At 40.0% G+C, this 19,276-nt stretch overlaps 1 protein-coding gene and 1 pseudogene across 9 annotated transcripts in view; one reads left to right on the top strand and one right to left on the bottom strand.

Moving 5' to 3' along the window:
• Nucleotides 1–19,276, bottom strand: part of Nfat5 (nuclear factor of activated T cells 5) — an 86,556-nt gene that overhangs the window by 50,405 nt on the left and 16,875 nt on the right. For 5 of the 9 annotated variants that reach the window (XM_036188727.1, XM_036188728.1, XM_036188731.1 and 2 more), the window contains one exon: nt 1,151–1,276. In XM_036188727.1, coding sequence (XP_036044620.1) covers nt 1,151–1,276 — 126 coding nt within the window. Of the gene's footprint in view, nt 1–1,150; nt 1,277–19,276 lie in introns of those variants that run through there. The other 4 variants (XM_036188732.1, XM_036188733.1, XM_036188736.1 and 1 more) reach the window with 2 other exon arrangements.
• On the top strand, nt 3,144–3,940 carry LOC118584475 (annotated as a pseudogene).

Below are 19,276 nucleotides of genomic sequence, written 5' to 3'. Positions count from 1 at the left end.
TGTTAGAAAATGTCTGGCCACACATGAACAGTGAGGAGGGCCAATATTTCCTTATCCTAGTTTAAAGTTTTCCTGCCATCAACCAAGGCTTCACACTGCACTGGTTTGAGAAAGGCTGGTACACAAGGCTAATGGTATGTAAGTTAATGCATAGATGAAATTAAACACCTGCTGCTAGAACACAGTACCAATACCGTCATCTGGACTACAGCCTTCCCTTTTGATTTCTCCTTGTGAATGTTTTGATGGACTTTAAATACTATTTTAAAAGATGACATGTATCACAAGGCAAGAAACCTCTATAGAACAGATGAAACTTCAGAAAAGACATAATGTATTCATTTTTCTAAAGCAAATACATTTAGCAACCTATAATCCCAACTTTTTAAAGTACTATAGTTGGGCAAGCTAATATGGAAATCATTCATACTAATTTATTACTAATCAAGATTTTTTTCCTATTAGTTTAACTGTCATTTTTTATTGTAATTCAAAGCAGAAGTCTAAACCAATTTAACTGTAGTTACAAAGTGTATGATTTGAGAGCTGAGTAAAAATAAACCTGACAAATTTCAAACATTTTTAATGCTTTTTCATTGGTACAAGAGAATGTATTTAAATAAAGATTGTATTCAATTTTGCGATTATTTTCCAGGAATTTAAAATAAATCAGGTCACATGTATCCTTAAATGTAGGAAAAAGGTTATAGTTATATCCTTATAAACAGAAAAGAGACTTCAGAACTTGAGTCCTTTTTCAGATCATATAACATTTTTCCCTTTGGGCAAGTCTTTAAAAATATTTGCTAAATAAAAGGTCAAATATAATTTTCTAACCGTAGCTTGATATTTAACCTTTGTATGTACACTCAATAAAGTCATTTTAAACTGGTTCACATATTTGAAGACAAGGTCCATTTTAGAAGATAGCATTCAAATGTGCCCAATTTAAGATTTTATATATATTTAAAAAAAGAAAAAAAAAAAAACCTCACTGAAAACCTTTCCATTTAAAGGGTATATATAGTCTTCAAACTCTTCTAAAACAAACCCTCAAATCATACTCTTTTTGATATGAACTTTGCCAATACTGTTCATGTTGGCCAGATAGTACCCTAGTTTTGGTTAATAAAGTAAATGAAATGCGTACCAGCAGCAACGACAGCTGGAGGAGGCGAGCCCGCCTCGCCACCACTTGTCTGACTCATTGATGCGACAGCAGTCTCTCTAGGTGGAGGTAACTGTAACTCCTTTGGGAGAAGATCATAGACAGACTCTGTAGGGAGGAAAAAAATGTGAAGGAAGGTCAGTCAATGTTACCTAATAACATGTACATAACTAAGTATCTTTTCTCTTTTGAGAATTATATATTCACAAAAAACAACTGTATCATGAAGGTTGTGAACAGTTATTAGCAAGTATTTGTTCTTCTAGTATATAATTTTATTAAAAACTGAAAAATAAATTTTCATTGGTTCTCTGATTTTGGTTTTTTTTTTTTTTTTTGAGCTGAGGATCGAACCCAGGGACTTGCGCTTGCTAGGCAAGTGCTCTACCACTGAGCTAAATTCCCAACCCCTGATTTTGGTTTTTACTTTTATTCTTTATTTGTTCAAGACAGTCTCTTATATTTAAAAATATAATAAATATATTTTTTAAATTATCTAAAACTAAAATCATAATCCAAAAACTCACAAAGGTTTACAGATACAAACACATCAATTTAAATGCAAAGGCAAGGCGAAACCCACCTACAATCCTAACACAAGCAGTCAAGGCAGGACCCACAGGTTTGAGGCCAACCTGACTCAAAGTTAGTTCCACACTAGCCTGAGCTATATAGGAAGATGCTATCTCCAAATATAAAACAAAAACTACCCCCCTCAAAGAATGTTTCTGAGCTGGGCAGTGGTGGAGCACACCTTTAATCCCAGTAGTAAGAAAGCAGGGACAGGTGGATCTCTGAGTTCAAGGCTAGTCTGGTCTAGGAGCAAGTTCCAGGACAGCCAGGGCTACATACACAAAGAAACCCCGTCTTGCAAAATAAAAACAAAAACAAACAAAAAGTGTTTCTAGAGAAAATGATCCCTCCAATATTGCAGACCCAGGGCCCTCAGGCATGCTGGGCAAGCATTTTACCACTAGCCCCCTGCTAAGACTTCTTTTACAGAAGTAAAAACACTATAAGGGAGGCGGGTGGTGGTGGCACACGCCTTTAATCCCACCACTTGGGAAGCAGAGGCAGGTGGATCTCTGTGAGTTCGAGGCCAGCCTGGTCTATCTACAGAGCGAGTTCCTGGACAGGTTCAAAAGCTACTCAGAGAAACCCTGTCTTGAAAAAAATAATACTATAGGGGACTGTGTGGAATGTCAGAGGCTTTTTTTCAGGATGCTAAAAATGTTCCATAATTAGATTAAGGTGATGATTAAACAGTTCTTAAATATACTAACAACTATTAATTTTATTGTTTTAAATGTATTCTTTTGCACGCACACCCACACCCACACCCCACACCCCACACAATTAAGTATTGTTTCTTAGAAAAGGAACTAGAGGCTGGGTGGCTCACACCTTTACATTTAACACAGAAGCAAAGGCAGGCAGATCTGTTAGTTGAGGCCAGACTGGTCTATGGATCAAACTCCTGGCTAGACAAGGCTACACAGCGGGAGGCTGTCTCAAAAACAAAACAAAACAAAATTAAACCAGAAAGAAAAAGAGCCTGGGGTTGGGGATTTAGCTCAGTAGTAAAGCGCTTGCCTAGCAAACACAAGGCCCTGGGTTCCATCCTCAGCTTTAAAAAAAAAAAAAGCCGGGCAGTGGTGGCGCACGCCTTTAATCCCAGCACTCGGAGGCAGAGCCAGGCGGATCTCTGTGAGTTCGAGGCCAGCCTGAGCTATCAAGTGAGTTCCAGGAAAAGTGCAAAGCTACACAGAGAAACCCTGTCTCGAAAAACCAAAAAGAAAAGAAAAGAAAAAGAGCCTGGCTTAAATAATTTTAAGCATTTTCGAAGCCCAAAGCAGGAAGAATATTTAGGCCAGATTGAGTTACACAGTTAAGTTCCAAGCTGGCCTGGACTATAGAGTAAAATCTTGAGTAAAAATCTCTCCTGATGGAAAGAGTTTCTCAAGATGAATAAGCTATGAAGTTTGTGGAAAACAGTAGTACAGCTGTTGAGATCAGATGTAAAGACAGTGTTATGTTCTTTTAAGATTCACTTATTATATACACAGTGTTCTGCCTGAATGCCAGAAGAGGGCACCAGACCTCATCATAGATGGTTTTGAGCCACCATGTGGTTGATGGGAATTGAACTCAGGAGCTGTCTGAGCTATCTCTCCGGTGTTATGTTTGAGGTAGAAAAATTAGTCCTTTCTAAACTTTATGAAGAAGGCTCCAATAAATGACTTCTTAATGTTGATTGACATGTTAGAATGAAGGTCACAGACCTGTTGGCAGATGTTCATTCATTAACCGACATAGCAAGAAGAGAAGCATCCAACTTTAGATCTAACTTTGGCTATAACACTCCTCATAACATCTTTCAGAGTGGCCATGTACACACTTACAGACTCTACGATGATGTTAAGACTTTTTGGCTGCAGTTTCAAGTTAGGATCTTACAATGTAAAAGGTAATGCACAGCTCTATGTATTGACCCATTGGTTATTTCATATATTTATTGGGGCTATACCATTAAAGCCAGAAAGCTGCAAAGAGATAAATAGAAAAGCTTCAGATGAAAGAAATGACTTGCTGTGGAGTAGTTAAAAGAATTGCAAGATATTTTAAGGATAAAGCTTTGAACTAGAGCTCAGCTGGGTTGGAGAATAAACTAAAGGAAGACATGAAATTGTTCTTAAAGATATAAGGGAGGAAGCAGTGAAACAGGCTGAGGAATCTTTGAAGGAAGATGAATCAGATGATGACAATATGTAACATTTTCTTCACCATCTCTTCTGTTTTACATTTCTGTGACAGCTCCATATGACTAGCACCCATCATATATACCCCGTGATCAATTTTCATTAAATTTTTGTCTCATACACACACATACAAAGTGGGGAAGCATAAGTGAGAATTATGTAAGAACAAGTATGGCTCCTAAAAATGTACCTAATAAACTTCATGGATAAAATTGGCTTCTATATATGAAGGCCAAGCAGCAAGCAAGGTTTTTTTGGGTTTTGTTTTGTTTTGTTTTGTTTTTGCTTGTTTGTTTTTGGCTCTCCTGGAGATCAGGAAAATGCTACATGCACAGTTATGCTTAACTCAGCATTATTATTTATTTATTTATTTATTTTCCCGAGACAGGGTTTCTCTGTAGCTTTAGAGCCTGTCCTGGAACTCGCTTGGGAGACCAGGTTGGCCTCGAACTCACAGAGATCCACCTGCCTCTGCCTCCCGAGTGCTGGGATTACAGGCGTGCGCCGCCGCCGCCGCCACCACCACCACCACCACCACCCGGCTAACTCAGTAATTTTTAAGAGAGAGAGAGAAGAGAGAAAGAAAGGAGGCAGGAAGTGGTGGCACATTTAATCCCAGCACTCAAGAGGTGGAGGTACATGGATTTCTGAGTTAGAGGCCAGCCAGGCCTACAGAGTGAGTTCCAGCTAGGGACAGAAATCCTGACTTGAAAACCCCAAAAACTCCCTATGTACATGACGAAGAAATATCAACTTCATAAAATAGATAACTTTCTACCAACCGCACCCAAGGATATAGGAAGGAGATAGTCATTACGTCAATAACTTGAATATTTCTAATTTGCAAATAACAGGTTTAAGAGGAATATATTCATCATTATAATTCATCACCGATAATGAAAAATTAGTGCAAACACATTCTGATCCCTTCCCTGGCTATAAGAGCAGGCTGTTTGGTTCACTTGGTGTCTTAGTTGGGAGACCACCCTGTGATACATGTCCCAGTATTGCAACACTAAGCCCAATACAAAACTCTCTAGCAGTCCTTTCTTGCTGCTTTCAGCAGTGAGGGCTGAGCTGCTAACACAAGAAGCAGAGTCAATAAGAAAGCAAGAATGGCAGCTTGCAGGCCAGACTGCAAAAGGTGGCAAGGTAGCTAGCTGGCTGTTTGACGGCTGAAGAAGAGGGAGCTCAAGAGTTCCCAAAGATGGCCAGGTTAGGATGAGACAGAGAATGCAGACAAAGAGCAAGAGCAGAGGCTGAAGGACAGATGGCTCTAACATCCAAAAGTGACACCCCAGACTGGGGTTATTGGAAGACTTCCAGAGACTTGTCAAGCTTTTGGAACTGAGGGTCTCAGATACCTCAGGGTCTGGAGCTGTAAAACTGACAGCTGCCAAGGGCTAAGGAAATCTCCATATCTTGACATACCCAGAACTCAGCTTCTGCCAAGGGCTAAGGCATTCTAACTTCCTAGGCCTTATAGAAGCACTTACACTCTGTAAAGCTTATACTTTGTAGCGCTAAGGATCTTACCAGAGGTCTGCACAGGAGCTGTAACACTAGAGGGCGCCAAATGCTACTGCACTGGCCTGCCTGTGGCTACCTCACTGCTGTCAAACTCCGGTTTCTTCCTATCAAGGTAGGACACAAGGTCCCCACAGTCTGACAACTGGTACAAGGGCACAAAGAAAGAAAATCAGCAGAATGGGGAGAAGACTCAGAAGACTAAGAATTTGCTGTAAGGGCCCAAACCAATCAGAAAAGAAGAAAGAATGAAATCAACATTTTTAGGTACTCAAAACAAATTAAAGTTTCTAGGTACAAAGGCAACAATGTAAAAAAATTAGTGGAGGTGGCGCATGACCTCAGCACTCAGGAGGCACAAACAGGTAGATCTCTGTGAGTTCCAGACCAGCCTGATCTACAGAGCTAGTTCCAGGACAACCAGTGCTGTTACACAGAAAGAAAGAAAGAAAAAGGTTAAAAATATGTGATGAAACAAAGGGGGAATGGTGATAAAAACCTAGGACAGTAGAGTTGTCCTCTGATTAAAAAAAACAAAAACTTGGAGATAAACCGGGCGGTGATGGCGCACGCCTTTAATCCCAGCACTGGGGAGGCAGAGCCAGGTGGATCTCTGTGAGTTCGAGCCCAGCCTGGTCTCCAAATAGAGTTCCAGGAAAGGCACAAAGCTACACAGAGAAACCCTGTTTTGAAACAAAACAAAACAAAACAAAACAAAAACAAAAAAACAACAAAAACCTTGGATATAGGACAAGGAACAACAACAACAAACAAACTGGGTCAGACAATGGATTCATCCTTGTTTTTTTGAGATCATCATTGAATAAACACACACAATAAAAGGTGGTGTTAATAGATGGGGCACAGCTCAGAGCAGATGAAGTTTAAATAGGAAGATGTGTTCCTAAGAACTACATTATTACTAGTTTTTGGATTATTAGTCTCCACTTCACCTTTATTGACTTGAAAAAGGGAATTCAATTGGGGTTAGACTAAACACCAGAATTGTCAGAAAGTTAATTTCCTTTATAACATTTCTCAAGAATCTCTGATATACTTTCAGGTAATCAAGCTGAACACAACTAATATTGACTTGTGCCTATAAAGAAATGAAAAAGAAAAAAAAGCAGCTTCTGTGTGGTGTTTCTTGGCCAGGAGGGCATGCACATGTACATGTGCACACACACAAGGGTTTTTTTTGGTTCTTTTGTTGTTGTTCTTGTTTTTTCGAGACAGGGTTTCTCTGTAGCTTTGGAGGCTGTCCTGGACTAGCTCTGTAGACCAGGCTGGCCTCGAACTCACAGAGATCCACCTGCCTCTGCCTACTGAGTGCTGGGATTACAGGCGTGCGCCACCACCGCCCAGCCACACAAGTATTTTTGTTTGTCAGGCAAGTAACTAAATAAAAATACTTGTGGTAAGAAAGGATGAAAAAGGAGGGAAAGCTCTGTGAGTTGGCTGTCAGCCTTGTCTATATAGTAAGTTCAGGACAGCTACACAGTGAGAGCCTGTCTTAAAACAAGGTCTTTCTGTTGTGTAGCTCTGGCTACCCTGGAACTCCTATATAGACCAGGCTGGCCTTGAACTCAGATATCCATCTGCCTCTGCCTCCTAAGTGCTGGGATTAATGGTGTGCATCATTAATGCTGGGCAAAGACGACACTTTGTGTTGAGAATACTTTAAAAATACAATGAGAAATGGCTCCAACAGTTAAGAGCTCTGGCTGCTCTTACAAGGGCCAGAGTTCAATTCCCAGAATCCACACGGTAGTTCACAACAGACTGTAACTCCAGTTCCAAGGATCCAATGCCCTCTTCTGGCCTCTGTAAGAACCAGGGACACATGTGGTGCATAGACATGCATGGCAGGCAAAATACCATACACATAAAAAAATTTAAAAGGCATGAATTAATGCCCCAAACAGGTTCTATTAGACAAATAATAAAAGTTCCCTTGATTATCAAATATAGACACATGCTATCTCCAATGCTCAATCATCAGGTATAGATACAAATTGAAAACTCCACTTGAAAACACTTTCATCTCGTTTTAAATACGAAAACAAAAACAAGACCCAACAGCCTTGTAAATATGACTACCATATAGCATAGAAAGTTTCCTTAATGCACTACCTCCAAAAAAAAAAAAAAGAAAAGAAAAAAAGGCTTGGGAAGTATTTGCCTTATCCGTCCCCTCCTCTGTTCACTGCCTCAATAAGCATGTGAAATATCAATCTAAGGTTTCACATCAGACACTCTACAATGAAGTCCTGACATCTCCAGTGTGCCAACTCAATTCTGCACCGAAGAGACAGCATTCTTTTTGTTTAAAAAACAAAAACAAAAACCACTTCAGCCTTGACAGTCATCATACTTGGCAACTCCACTGGAAAAATGTACTGGCTACAGGTCCACTGGATGTTTTGTTTCTGAAAGATTATAGAGTTCCAAGAGTAACTGGTAGGCGATCCTCTGTTTTAACAAATTTTTCTGTTTTGAAATATAAGCCAACTTACTCATTTGCTATCAAATATGTATTTATTCAAATTATTCTCCAGACTGTATTGTTTTCCCCAAACATATTAGCGTTTTAAGGTATTTAGGTAATATTTACTGTAGACATTACACGACTGGGGGGAAAGGAAACTAAAGAGTTCCATAGACAGTATTCAGTTATTTAATTATCTGTTACTTTAGGACAGGGGATGTAGCTCAGTTGGTAGAGTAATTGCCTAGTGTACAGTCAATGCCCAAGACAGCATAAACTTGGCCTAGTGACACACTCCTATAATTCCATCACTCTGTAAGTAGAAACAGGAGATTCAGCAGTTTCAAGGTCATCCTTGGCTACTCAGGGAGTTCAAAGCCAGCCTGGACAAGAAAACCACAAAAGACCACACACACACACACACACACACACACACACACACACCAAAACCAAACAAAACCAAAAAACAAAACAAAACAAAAAAACCCTACACTTCAAATTTCCTGTTATTTTGTATGGTTGGGGAGGGGGCAATAATATATTTTTAAAAAAGTAGGGCTTTCAAGATGGTTTTGCTGGTAAAGATACTTGCCCACCAAGCCTGGTGACCTGAGTTTGATCCTTGAAACCAACACAAAGGTGGAAAGAGATTGCTTACTCCACAGATTTCCTCTGGCTTCCACACTGGCATTGTTGCACACACACATTCACTCATATGCACACATCATGTACCACAAAATAAATTTTTAAAAAATGTAAACTAATGAGAATAGGAAAAGCAACAGGAGCAATAAAATCATAGAGAGAAAGGAATTTAAGAATACAGAACCAGACTGCAGAGATGGCTCAGTGGTAAAGAGCACTGGCTGCTCTTCCAGAAGACTGGAGGTTCAATTTCCAGCACCACATGGCAGCTCACAATCATCTGTAACTCCTGTTCCAGGGGACCTGACACCCTCACACAGACATACATGCAGGCAAAATGCCAATGCATATAAAGTTAAATAAAAAAAATTTAGAAAAAAGAATATAGAACCAAGCTGGGGCATAGTGGCACATGCCTTTAATTCCAACACCTGTGAAGCAGGGGCAGGCAGATCTCTGAGTTCAACTCCAGCCTGGTCTTTATAGGGAGTTCCAGGACAGCCATACTTACTACATAGTGAGACCCTATCTTGGGTCAGGGGCAGGGAAAGCCCTAAAACCCCTAAACGAAACAAACAACAAAAATTCAGAATCAAGAGCTGAGTGTGGTGGTACACTCCTTTAATCCCAGCACTAGGGAGGCAGAGGCAGGTGGATCTCTGTGAGTTCTAATTCAGCCTAGATCTGGAGTTTTGATGATTGTGAGCTACCATGTTGGTGCTGAGAACCAAACTAAGTCCCCAGTAATAGCTGCAAATGATCTTAACCACTAAGCCACCTCTCCAGTTTGTTTTTCATATTTTAAGAAAAAAACAAAACAAAAAACTAAGCAATAACAAACTAAAACATTAGAATTCCCAACCCTTGGGAATTAAAATCTGAAGTGACTTTATTTTCCCCTTATACTTAAAAAAATTATTTTAAAAAAGTTTTACTTATGTGTGCATGTATACCTATGGATGCTGTAAAGGCCAAAAGAGAGCACCAGATACCCTAGAGCTGGAGTTGAGAGATTATGAGCCACCTGACAACGGTACTGGGACCCAAACTCTGGTCCTCTGAAAAACAGCAAGTGCTCTTAACTACTCAGCGCAATTTTTTTTCCTTTATACTTTCATGAAAAAGATTTTTAACTAGCCCCCCCCTTTTTAGATTTACTTATTTATTTAATGTACATAGGTGTTTTGTTTGCACAGCAGAAGAGGGCATTGGATCCCATGGAACTACAGTTATAGATGGTTGTGAGCCACAGTGTGGGTGCTGGGAATTTAACTTGGGTCTAGCCTGTGCTCTTAATTGCTGAGCCATCTCTCCAGCATTCTAGGCCGTGTGTGTGTGTGTGTGTGTGTGTGTGTGTGTGTGTGTGTGTGTAAGTCAGAGGTTGATACTGAAAGCCCTCCTTGATCCCCCAACACTGAAGATCTTTTCATTGGGATTTTGTTTGTTTTTGTATTTATTATTTATCTGTTCTAAGGATTAAACCCAAGGTCTTGAGCAGTATGCTAGACAGGTGTTCCACTGCTGATCTACACCCTCAGTCCAGGATGTTTTTGAGGTCTATTCATGTTGTAGGATATATTTAGTATTTAATTTCTTTTTATAGTTGAATAATTGTATCATCATCATGTGGACATTACCATTTGTATTCTGATGGCATTTGAGTTCCTCTCTTTTGGCTATTGTAAATAATACTGCTATTCATAAGCTTCGAACATGTGTGTACACATATTTGGGGGTAAATGGAAGCAGTACCAGGAACTGAATCTAGGGCCTAGCACCTATTATACTAAGTGCTCTACACCACTGAGCCACTGAGCTATATTCCTAACCATTCTATTGCTGTGGATATCACTCTGTATAAATAAAATGCTGTTTGGCCAGTGGCCAGGCAGGAAGTATAGGTGGGACAAGAGAGAAGAGAATTCTGGGAGGTAAAAGGCTGGGGCAGGAGAGAAGCTGCCAGCCACTGACATGACAAGAGAGATGTAAGGTAATGGTAAGCCACGAGCCACGTAGCAACTTATAGACTAACAGAAATGGGTTAATTTAAGATAGAATAAGTAGATAACAAGAAGCCTGCCACAGCCATACAGTTTGTAAACAATGTAAGTTTCTGTGTGTTTACTTGGTTGGGTCTGAGCGTCTATGGGCCTGGCAGGTGAGAGAGATTTGTCCTGACTGTGGGCCAGGCAGGAAAACTTTTTGAGATGGTGTCTTATTTTCTCTAGGCTGGCCTTAAATTTATTTATGCTGTAGCCTAGGCAGGCCTTGAACTTGTGATCTTCCTGTTTGGGCTCCTTAACATTTTAGGCCTAGCTAATTTGAGTACCAAATTTTAATTTTTTTTTTTTTTTTTTAAGCTGAGGATCAAACCCAGGGCCTTGTGCTTGCTAGGCGAGCGCTCTACCACTGAGCTAAATCCCCAACCCTTTTTTACAGGGGGTGGGGGGGGGTTTGAGACAAGGTTTCTCTGTGTAGCTTTGCACCACTCCTGGAACTCACTCTGTAGACCAGGCTGGCCTCGAACTCACAGAGATCTGCCTGCCTGCCTCTGCCTCCCAAGTGCTGGGAGTAAAGGCGTGCGCCACCACCGCCTGGCCAAGTTTTAATATTCTTAAGTATAAAAAGTTTTTTTTATACAGGGTGTCATGTAACCTAATATGAAACTGTCCATGTAGCCAGATATGACCTTGAACTACTGATCCTCCTGCCTCTACCTCCCAAATTCTAGGATTATAGATGTGAGCCACCCCACTTGCTTTTTAATTTAAAAAAAAAAAAAAAAGGCCTTAATTGAATTCTTCAAAACTCTTTATGAACCTGCTAAGTCTATGAAAGTTGAATTCCTTTTTTAAAAAAACAGGAAGCATTTTTTGTTCTTGTGTTGAAGATGATGGAAGTACTTATGACTATCACAGGTAGTTTCTTTTAAACTTTACCTGTGGTAAGGTGTTTAATCAAGAAATTGAGACCACTCATTGTTCTGGTCTTTAAGCTTGAAAAGTTTCATTAGGAAAGAAATCTTTTGTCTTTCTTTCTGACCCCCACCCCCACACACATATTATTGAAAATGAATGAACTGCAACCAAAGCCCAGAATGAACTTCATAGCTTCCTAATAAAAACTTAAACATTAGGCCTGATGGTGGTGGTGCACACCTTTAGTCCCAGTCCTCAGGAGGCAGAGAGAGGTAGGAGGATGTTTGTGACTTTGAGACCAGTCTGATATACAGAGAGAGTTTCCAGAATGGCCAGGGCGGTTACACGGAGAAACCCTGCCTTGGGGGGGATGACGACAAAAAAAACCTTAAACATTCAATCATGAACATTTTCTTCTATCATTAAATATTCTTTGGAAAAATGATGTTTATTTAGTTTTGCTTGAGGAAGGGTTTGGTTACATATGTAGATCATGCTGGCCTTAAACTCTGTTGCCTCAGCCTCAGAAATCCTGGGATAACAGATGTATCACTACACCCAATTAAATACATTTATAATAATCATAGTATTTAATCTATGAAGGTTTATTAAACAAAATAATGAAGATGATAATGAAGATTCCCTTAAGATAGAGAAATAAGGGGTTGGGGATTTAGCTCAGTGGTAGAGCATTTGCCTAGCAAGTGCAAGGCCCTGAGTTTGGTCCTCAGCTCTGGAAAAAAAAAGAAGATAGAGAAGTAAGTCAACTATACCACAAAGAATTTTAATTAGCTAAATGAAACTATTATTATTATTACCATTATGAGTGTATGCATGAAGTGTGCAAGAGTGCGCACAAGCCACGTTGCCCATGTGGAGGTTAGAGGAACTCTGTAGAGCCAGTTCTCTCCTTCCACCTAATTTATGAGTCCCCACAGGTCAAATTCAGACTGCCAGGGTTGTTTAGAAAATGCCCTTACCTGCTGCTGAGCTACCTTATGAGCCCAACAAACCTTTGTTTTTGTTGTTTTGTTTGTTTGTGTTTCGAGACAGGGTTTCTCTGTGTAGCTTTGGAGGCTGTCCTGGAACTCACTCTGTAGCCCATGCTGGCCTCGAACTCACAGGGATCTGCACGCCTCTGCCTACCAAGTGCTGGGATTAAAGGAGCATGCCATCAAGCCCACTCCAACAAATCTTTTTAAAATAGCTATCTTAGTTATAAACATTCTCCCAATGAAATAAAAATCATGCTTAGATTTAGATGTTTAGATTTATACAACTAAAGAAAGTATAGAGACAAAGAATTTGAATTCAAATTTGTTCTGACTCCACAAAGTCTAAGAATGAAACTACAACACTAGATTACAAAAAGATCTGGGTGTGGTCTTGTCTAATAACATACAAGTTATTTATGTACTCTATTCTCTATTCTCAAAATAAAGCTAAAAGACACAAGCCTGCACCATTCCCTGGGAAATGCAACAGCAGAAGAAATTTAGAAACAGACAGAAAAGTGTTCAGGAACAGTGATCATGACATACAAACTCTTGCATGATCAGCAGCATTACTCCTCCTGAAAATAACCACACTGTGTTCATTACAGTGGTCTATCAATTGTATTAAAAATAAATTAATGGTCCTTTATGAAAGGATTGGCTAGTTAAGTAAATCTTGTTATTTAAACAATATAATACTTTGTAGCCATTGTAAATTGTAACAAATCTACATTTAATAGCAGCAGTAAGCTGCTACAACAGGATGTATTCAAGAATTCTATTCATGAGGCAACATATAAATGGAATAGAGGTATATACATGAAAGAATCATCATGAACTTATTAATGGTAGTCACTATCCAATTACAGCAGAATTTCATGTTGATTTACTCTTGTTTTGTACTTTCCCATATTTTAAAATACAGTGTAATACTGTATGTCTACAAATACATATGTATTTATGTGTGCATATTTAAATTCTGACAGATCAAACATAAGGCAGTATCATCAGAGAAAAGTACAAAATCAATGGTAAGAGGGCACTGTAGATCATCATGCTTGTTATTCTCAACATGTGCAAGCTGAGGCAAGAGAACTACCATGATTTTGAAACCACCTTAGCCTACAGTGGGTAAACTGTCAAAAGAGATGGAAGCCAGGTGGTGATAGCACGTGCCTGGATGGATGGATGGATGGGTGGGTGGATGGGTGGATGGGTGGATGGGTGGGTGGATGGGTGGGTGGATGGGGATGGGTGGGTGGATGGGTGGGTGGGTGGGTGGGTGGGTGGATGGGATGATGGATGGATGGATGGATGGATGGATGGATGGATGGGTGGATGGATGGGTGGGTGGGTGGATGGGTGGGTGGGTGGATGGGTGGATGGGTGGATGGATGGATGGGTGGGTGGATGGATGGATGGATGGATGGATGGATGGGAGGGAGGATGGATGGGTGGGTGAGTGGGTGGGTGGATGGATGGGATAGGGGATGAAAAGAAAGGAGGGCTGGAAATGTAGATCAGTTGAGAGGGCTTGTTTATCATGCACAAAGCCTGAGTTCAATCCAAAAAAAAACCTAAACGGGGCATAGTGGCCCACCCTTATAATCTCAGCATTGTGGAGATGAAGAATAAGGATCATAAATTCAAGGTCATAAGATCATTTTTTTAAAAAGCAAAGCAAAAACAGTCCTACCACCACCACCAAAAAGAAGGAAAGAAAGCAGAGAAAGGTAGGGAGAAAGGGAATAACTAAGAAAAACATAAAATGTGAACTTGTGTCCTGAAACACTCCTATACTCTGCCCAAACTGTTTTTCATCCAGTTAATAATGCCCAATCCTTGAAAACTAACCACTCCTCTTCAACATTCCTAAACCCATAGCTTCAAGGTTGTGATGCAGAAAAATCAAAGCTTACACAGACTAGTACCTCTATGAATTCACATCCTTCCTCCAAGCATCCTAGAAGCCTTTTATTAAAGGTATTGTCATCCTGTCAGCTTTCCCAGCAAACAACAATGGTTCTTTGAAAGCCACCCCTGTCTGTCACTCTTGGAAGTTCATTTCTCCATGGAGAAATCAGACCACAGATCACATTTTCAAACTTCCTTATTCTCATCTCTTTCCCTTTGTTATCTAGCTAGCTGGCTATTTTTGAGAGAAATTCTCAAAATTTCTGTGTATCCTTGGTTGGCCTTAACTCACTTCATACACCAGGCTGCCTCAAACTCACAGAGATCCACCTATCTCAGTGGGAGTAAAGGTGAGCATACACATGCATGACTATTATCTATCCCTTTAAATTCAAGAGAAGCACCAACTCTTAAATCCTAAATCTGTTTTTCCCTTGGGTGCCAAAACTTTCTTGTATTTGTTTATCTGTTTGCTTTGTTGTGGCACTGAGTGTTGAATTTAGCATCTTGTATATGCTAGCCAAGTGGTCTACTGTAGTGGGTAGCCATTCCAGCTTTGACCTGGAAGTTCCAACCCCCAGTGAGGCTTCAGTAACTATCATGCCTTTACAAGGTGGGGCCGAGAGAGGATCCTGAAGACCCGAGATTCGGATGCACCAGCTCTCTTGGTTCCTGGACCCTGGATGCTGGAGGTGGACCGAGCAGAGTTCTCCAGAGAACACAGCCAGACTGCGCTACACCTTTCCCAGACCTTGTTACCTATCCCTTTACTTGTAAGTTACCCCACAAAATAAACCTCCCTTTTAATTACATGGAGTGGCCTTAATAATTTCACTAATAGTCTACCATCAAGATATATTCCCAGATCTCTTTTTCTTTCTTTCTTTTTTCCTTTGACAACATCTTACTTTATCCCAGGCTGGCCTTGAACTAATTCTGTAGACTAGGTAACTCTTAAATTTGAGAACCTCACGCCTTGAACTCCAGAGTAGCTGGGACTGTAACAGTCCTGTGTAACTAGACCTGCCCATCTTTTTGTCACTCCTTTCATCAACTCCTTCACCCCCAAGATTCCTACTGATGTTGCTATTGCATTTTTCTACCTCCCTTAGGAACTCTTCACAAATGCTTTTAGCAGTTAAGTTACTGTACTATCTGTCACTACTTCCTCTTCTCACACTTATCACTTAACTAGGCTTTTGTTCATAATGCTGCAATCAATTCCTAATTGACTAATTTCTCACCTCTGACATAGAGGACTACTACTACTTTCAGAAATGTACTGGTAGCTAAACAGCATTTGCCACCCAGCCTGAAGACTAGAATTTGATCCCCAGAACTCATACAGTAGAAAAAGAAAACTGATTTTTTGTTTTTTGACAAGTTGTCTTTTACCTCCATATGTGTGCCATGGCATGCTTTCTTTCCCCAAAATATAACTTAAAAATACCTATATGGCCGGGTGGTGGTGGCGCACATATTTAATCCCAGCACTCAAGAGACAGAGGTAGGCAGAAATCTGTGAGTTCAAGGCTGCCTACAAAGCATCTTCACACACATGTGGACATATATTCACACAGATACACATAGACATAAATAATAATAATAAATCTTTTTTTTAAAAGTGTCCTTGAATACCTGGTATGGTGGCGCACCCTTAATCCCAGCACTTGGGAGGCAGAGGCAGGTGGATCTGTGAGTTTGAGGCCAGCCTGATCTACAGAGTGAGTTCCAGGACAGCCAGAGCTAAACAGGTTAACCCTGTGTCAAAGTCTCTCCCCCACCCCACGTGCCCCTTTCCCCCCCCACACACACCAAAAAAAGAAAAATGTCAAATGTCTTTGAGGTTTGAGAGATGGTGCACACTGCTCCTCCAGAAGACTGAAATTTGGTTCCCAACACCTATTACTCCAGTTCCAGGAGGATCTGGCATCTCTGACCTCTGCAGACATACACACATGTGCACATATCCCCAGACACGCAAATAAAATTAAAAACTTTAAGTCTTAACAACGAAAAAGATTAAAAATGCTGGGTATGGCAGCACACACCTTTAGTTTCAGCACTAGGGAGGGAGGCAGAGGCAGGTAGATCTCTGAGTTCAAGGACAGCCAGGTCTACCTGGAGAGTTCCAGGACAGCCAGGACTATACAGAGAAACCCTGTCTTAAATAACCAAAAGAAAAAAAAAATTAAATCTTAAGTGGAAAAAAGATAGAGGTTTTAATTATATTCCCCAGAATCAAATTTGATCTGAGTATCATCTAAAAAGTCATAGGATGACTTTTGGCTTGAGATTAAAACAATTTCCAACAATTTTGACATGGCACTAAACATACTTCTGTCATCTTGTACTATTTATTTATGCCAAGCTATATTCTCAGCACTGAAGTTTACAAAATCAAAGTTATCAGTCAGTTCTGAAAAACACTGAATATGGCTCTACATCTGTGGTATCAAACATTTAGCCAAGATTTAACTTTTATGTAAAGAAATCATATTCATCTCATTAATATGCAAATTTGTTGTGGTCTTTAATAAACAGTAAAATTATATATATATACACCAAATAATTATTTTAGAATAAACCTATTTATTGATTTATTAACCGTAAATGTTAGATCTGTGTATTAACTTCATATACCTATGGTACGTGGGGTCATGTAAACACTCCTCAGGCCTGAAAAAAGGTTATGAGTAGAAAAGTAGAAGTCTTGACCTAAACAATCCTACTTGTTAATGCAAAGTAACTTCTCAAAATAAAATCAACTCATTTGGCAGATGCACTAGAAACCAAATAGTTATAATTCCAACTTTTGGCAGTTTCAACTAACAAGTGATAAATTTCTGTGAACTTGTTAAAGCAGTCAAGTACAAAGAAGTTAAAAAATCACTAGGAAGACTGAAGTAAATTCAGTAGTTCATTAATTATAGCTAAAATCAGCATCAAGAGGGGAAAATAGCTCTAATAAGAGACTAGGATACAACAAAAATTTCTGGGCCAGCAAGCCTGACAACCTCAGTTTGATCCCCAGATGTCACATAGAAGGAAAGAACTGATTTCAAAAAGTTGTCCTCTGACTTCCACACGTGTGCCCTCCCCACATTATGCACATAAAACCACTACTACTACTACTACTACAACATTAAGGAAATTCCAGTAAGCATGTATTCTTTTTCAGAGCATTTTGTTTATATCAAGGTCTCATACAACTCAGACTGGTCTCAAACTGATGATAACATTGAACCCTTGATTTTCCTGTCTCAGCTGGGAATATAGGTATGCACCATTAAGCCTGGAAAGCTTATGCTCTTTCACTGTACAAAATGGAGTATTTTGGGGATTGGAAAGATGGCTCAGTAATTGAGAGCACTTGTTGCTCTTCCAGAAGAAGCAGGTTCAATTCCTAGCACTCAGATGGCAGCTCACAACCATCTGTAACTCCAGTTCCAGAGATCTGAAGCCTTCTTCTGGCTTCTGCAGGTACTGTGTGCACATGGTGCACAAATTTACATGAAGGCAAAACAACCATGCATATCGCAGTAGTAGTTGTAGTAGTACTAATCTGTTGTTTTCGAGACAGGGTTTCTCTGTAGTCCTATCTGTCCTGGAACTCACTTTGTAGACCAGGCTGGCTTCAAACTCAAGAGATCCACCTGCCTCTGCCTCCCAGAGTGCTGGGGTTAAAGGTGTGCATCACCACCACCCAGCTAATAATAATTTTAATGGTGTATTTTCTTCCAATAATGAATTTATATCAGTTTGCCATCTTTCCTCCTTATCTCTCATACTATATACCAAACAGTTTTAGGACCAAACCAGTCTTAACTTGAATTCTCTGAGTTACTGGTGGCAAAGGCCTCTGTACTCCTGGATACTCTGGGGGTAGAAACAGGAGTACTCAAGTTCAAGGCCTGACTGGGTTACACAGTGAATTCTAGAAGAGCCTGGATAATTTAGTGAGACTATCTCAAAGTAACAAGTAAAAGAAAAGGTGGCATCTAAGCCAGAGGTCAAGCACTTGCAACAGTTCCCAGGAACTGTGCCCACAATACAAGTGGTGAATTCAAGTTATTCATTTTGGCAAATGTCATTTCATTTCAGCTCCCGGTTCAGATATTTTACTGTAACATGTGAAGAAAGGACTAGGAAAAGGTCACATTTTTAAAAAGTTGACCAATAAAATAAAATTCTAACCTTTGTACATTAACCCATGCATTCATATTTAGCACGTGCATGCACACCCACACACAATGTTCAAATTATATCAAAACTCAAGAATTATTTTGGTTTGGAAAAAAATACAACTAGAAAAATATATATTTAAACCTGGAATTTTCTTTTCCTTTTTGTTTAGTTTTGCTTTGTTTGAGACAGGTCTCACTCAACAGCTGAGGCTCCCTGGAAACCACTGTTAGCCAAGCTGGCCTTAAACTTCCAACCCTACTGTTTCCGGCTCCTGAGTAGCTATATGCGCATATGCCACCAGGTCTAGCCACTTACAAATTTAAATGAAGGAGAATTAAATACAGTTAAGTACATATGTAAAACTGCTCTCCACCACTGTTTATGAATAGAACTGGAAACACCCTAAATGTAAAGGCCATCAATGCAAAAGAGTGATAAATAGCCAGGCGGCGGCGGCGGCGGCGGCGGTGCACGCCTTTAATCCCAACACTTGGGAGGCAGAGCCAGCCTGGTCTACAAAGTGAGATCCAGGACAGGCACCAAAACTATACAGAGAAACCTTGTCTTGAAAAACAAAAACAGGGATTTAGCTCAGTGGTAGAGCGCTTGCCTAGCAAGCGCAAGGCCCTTGGGTTCGATCCTCAGCTCCACAGGAAAACAAGAAAACAAACAAA

The sequence above is a fragment of the Onychomys torridus genome, chromosome 5 (assembly GCF_903995425.1).
Source record: "Onychomys torridus chromosome 5, mOncTor1.1, whole genome shotgun sequence".
Taxonomy (NCBI): Eukaryota; Metazoa; Chordata; class Mammalia; order Rodentia; family Cricetidae; genus Onychomys; species Onychomys torridus.
The sequence above is the reverse complement of the archived record's forward strand: the minus strand, read 5'-3'. Positions and strand labels throughout refer to the sequence as shown.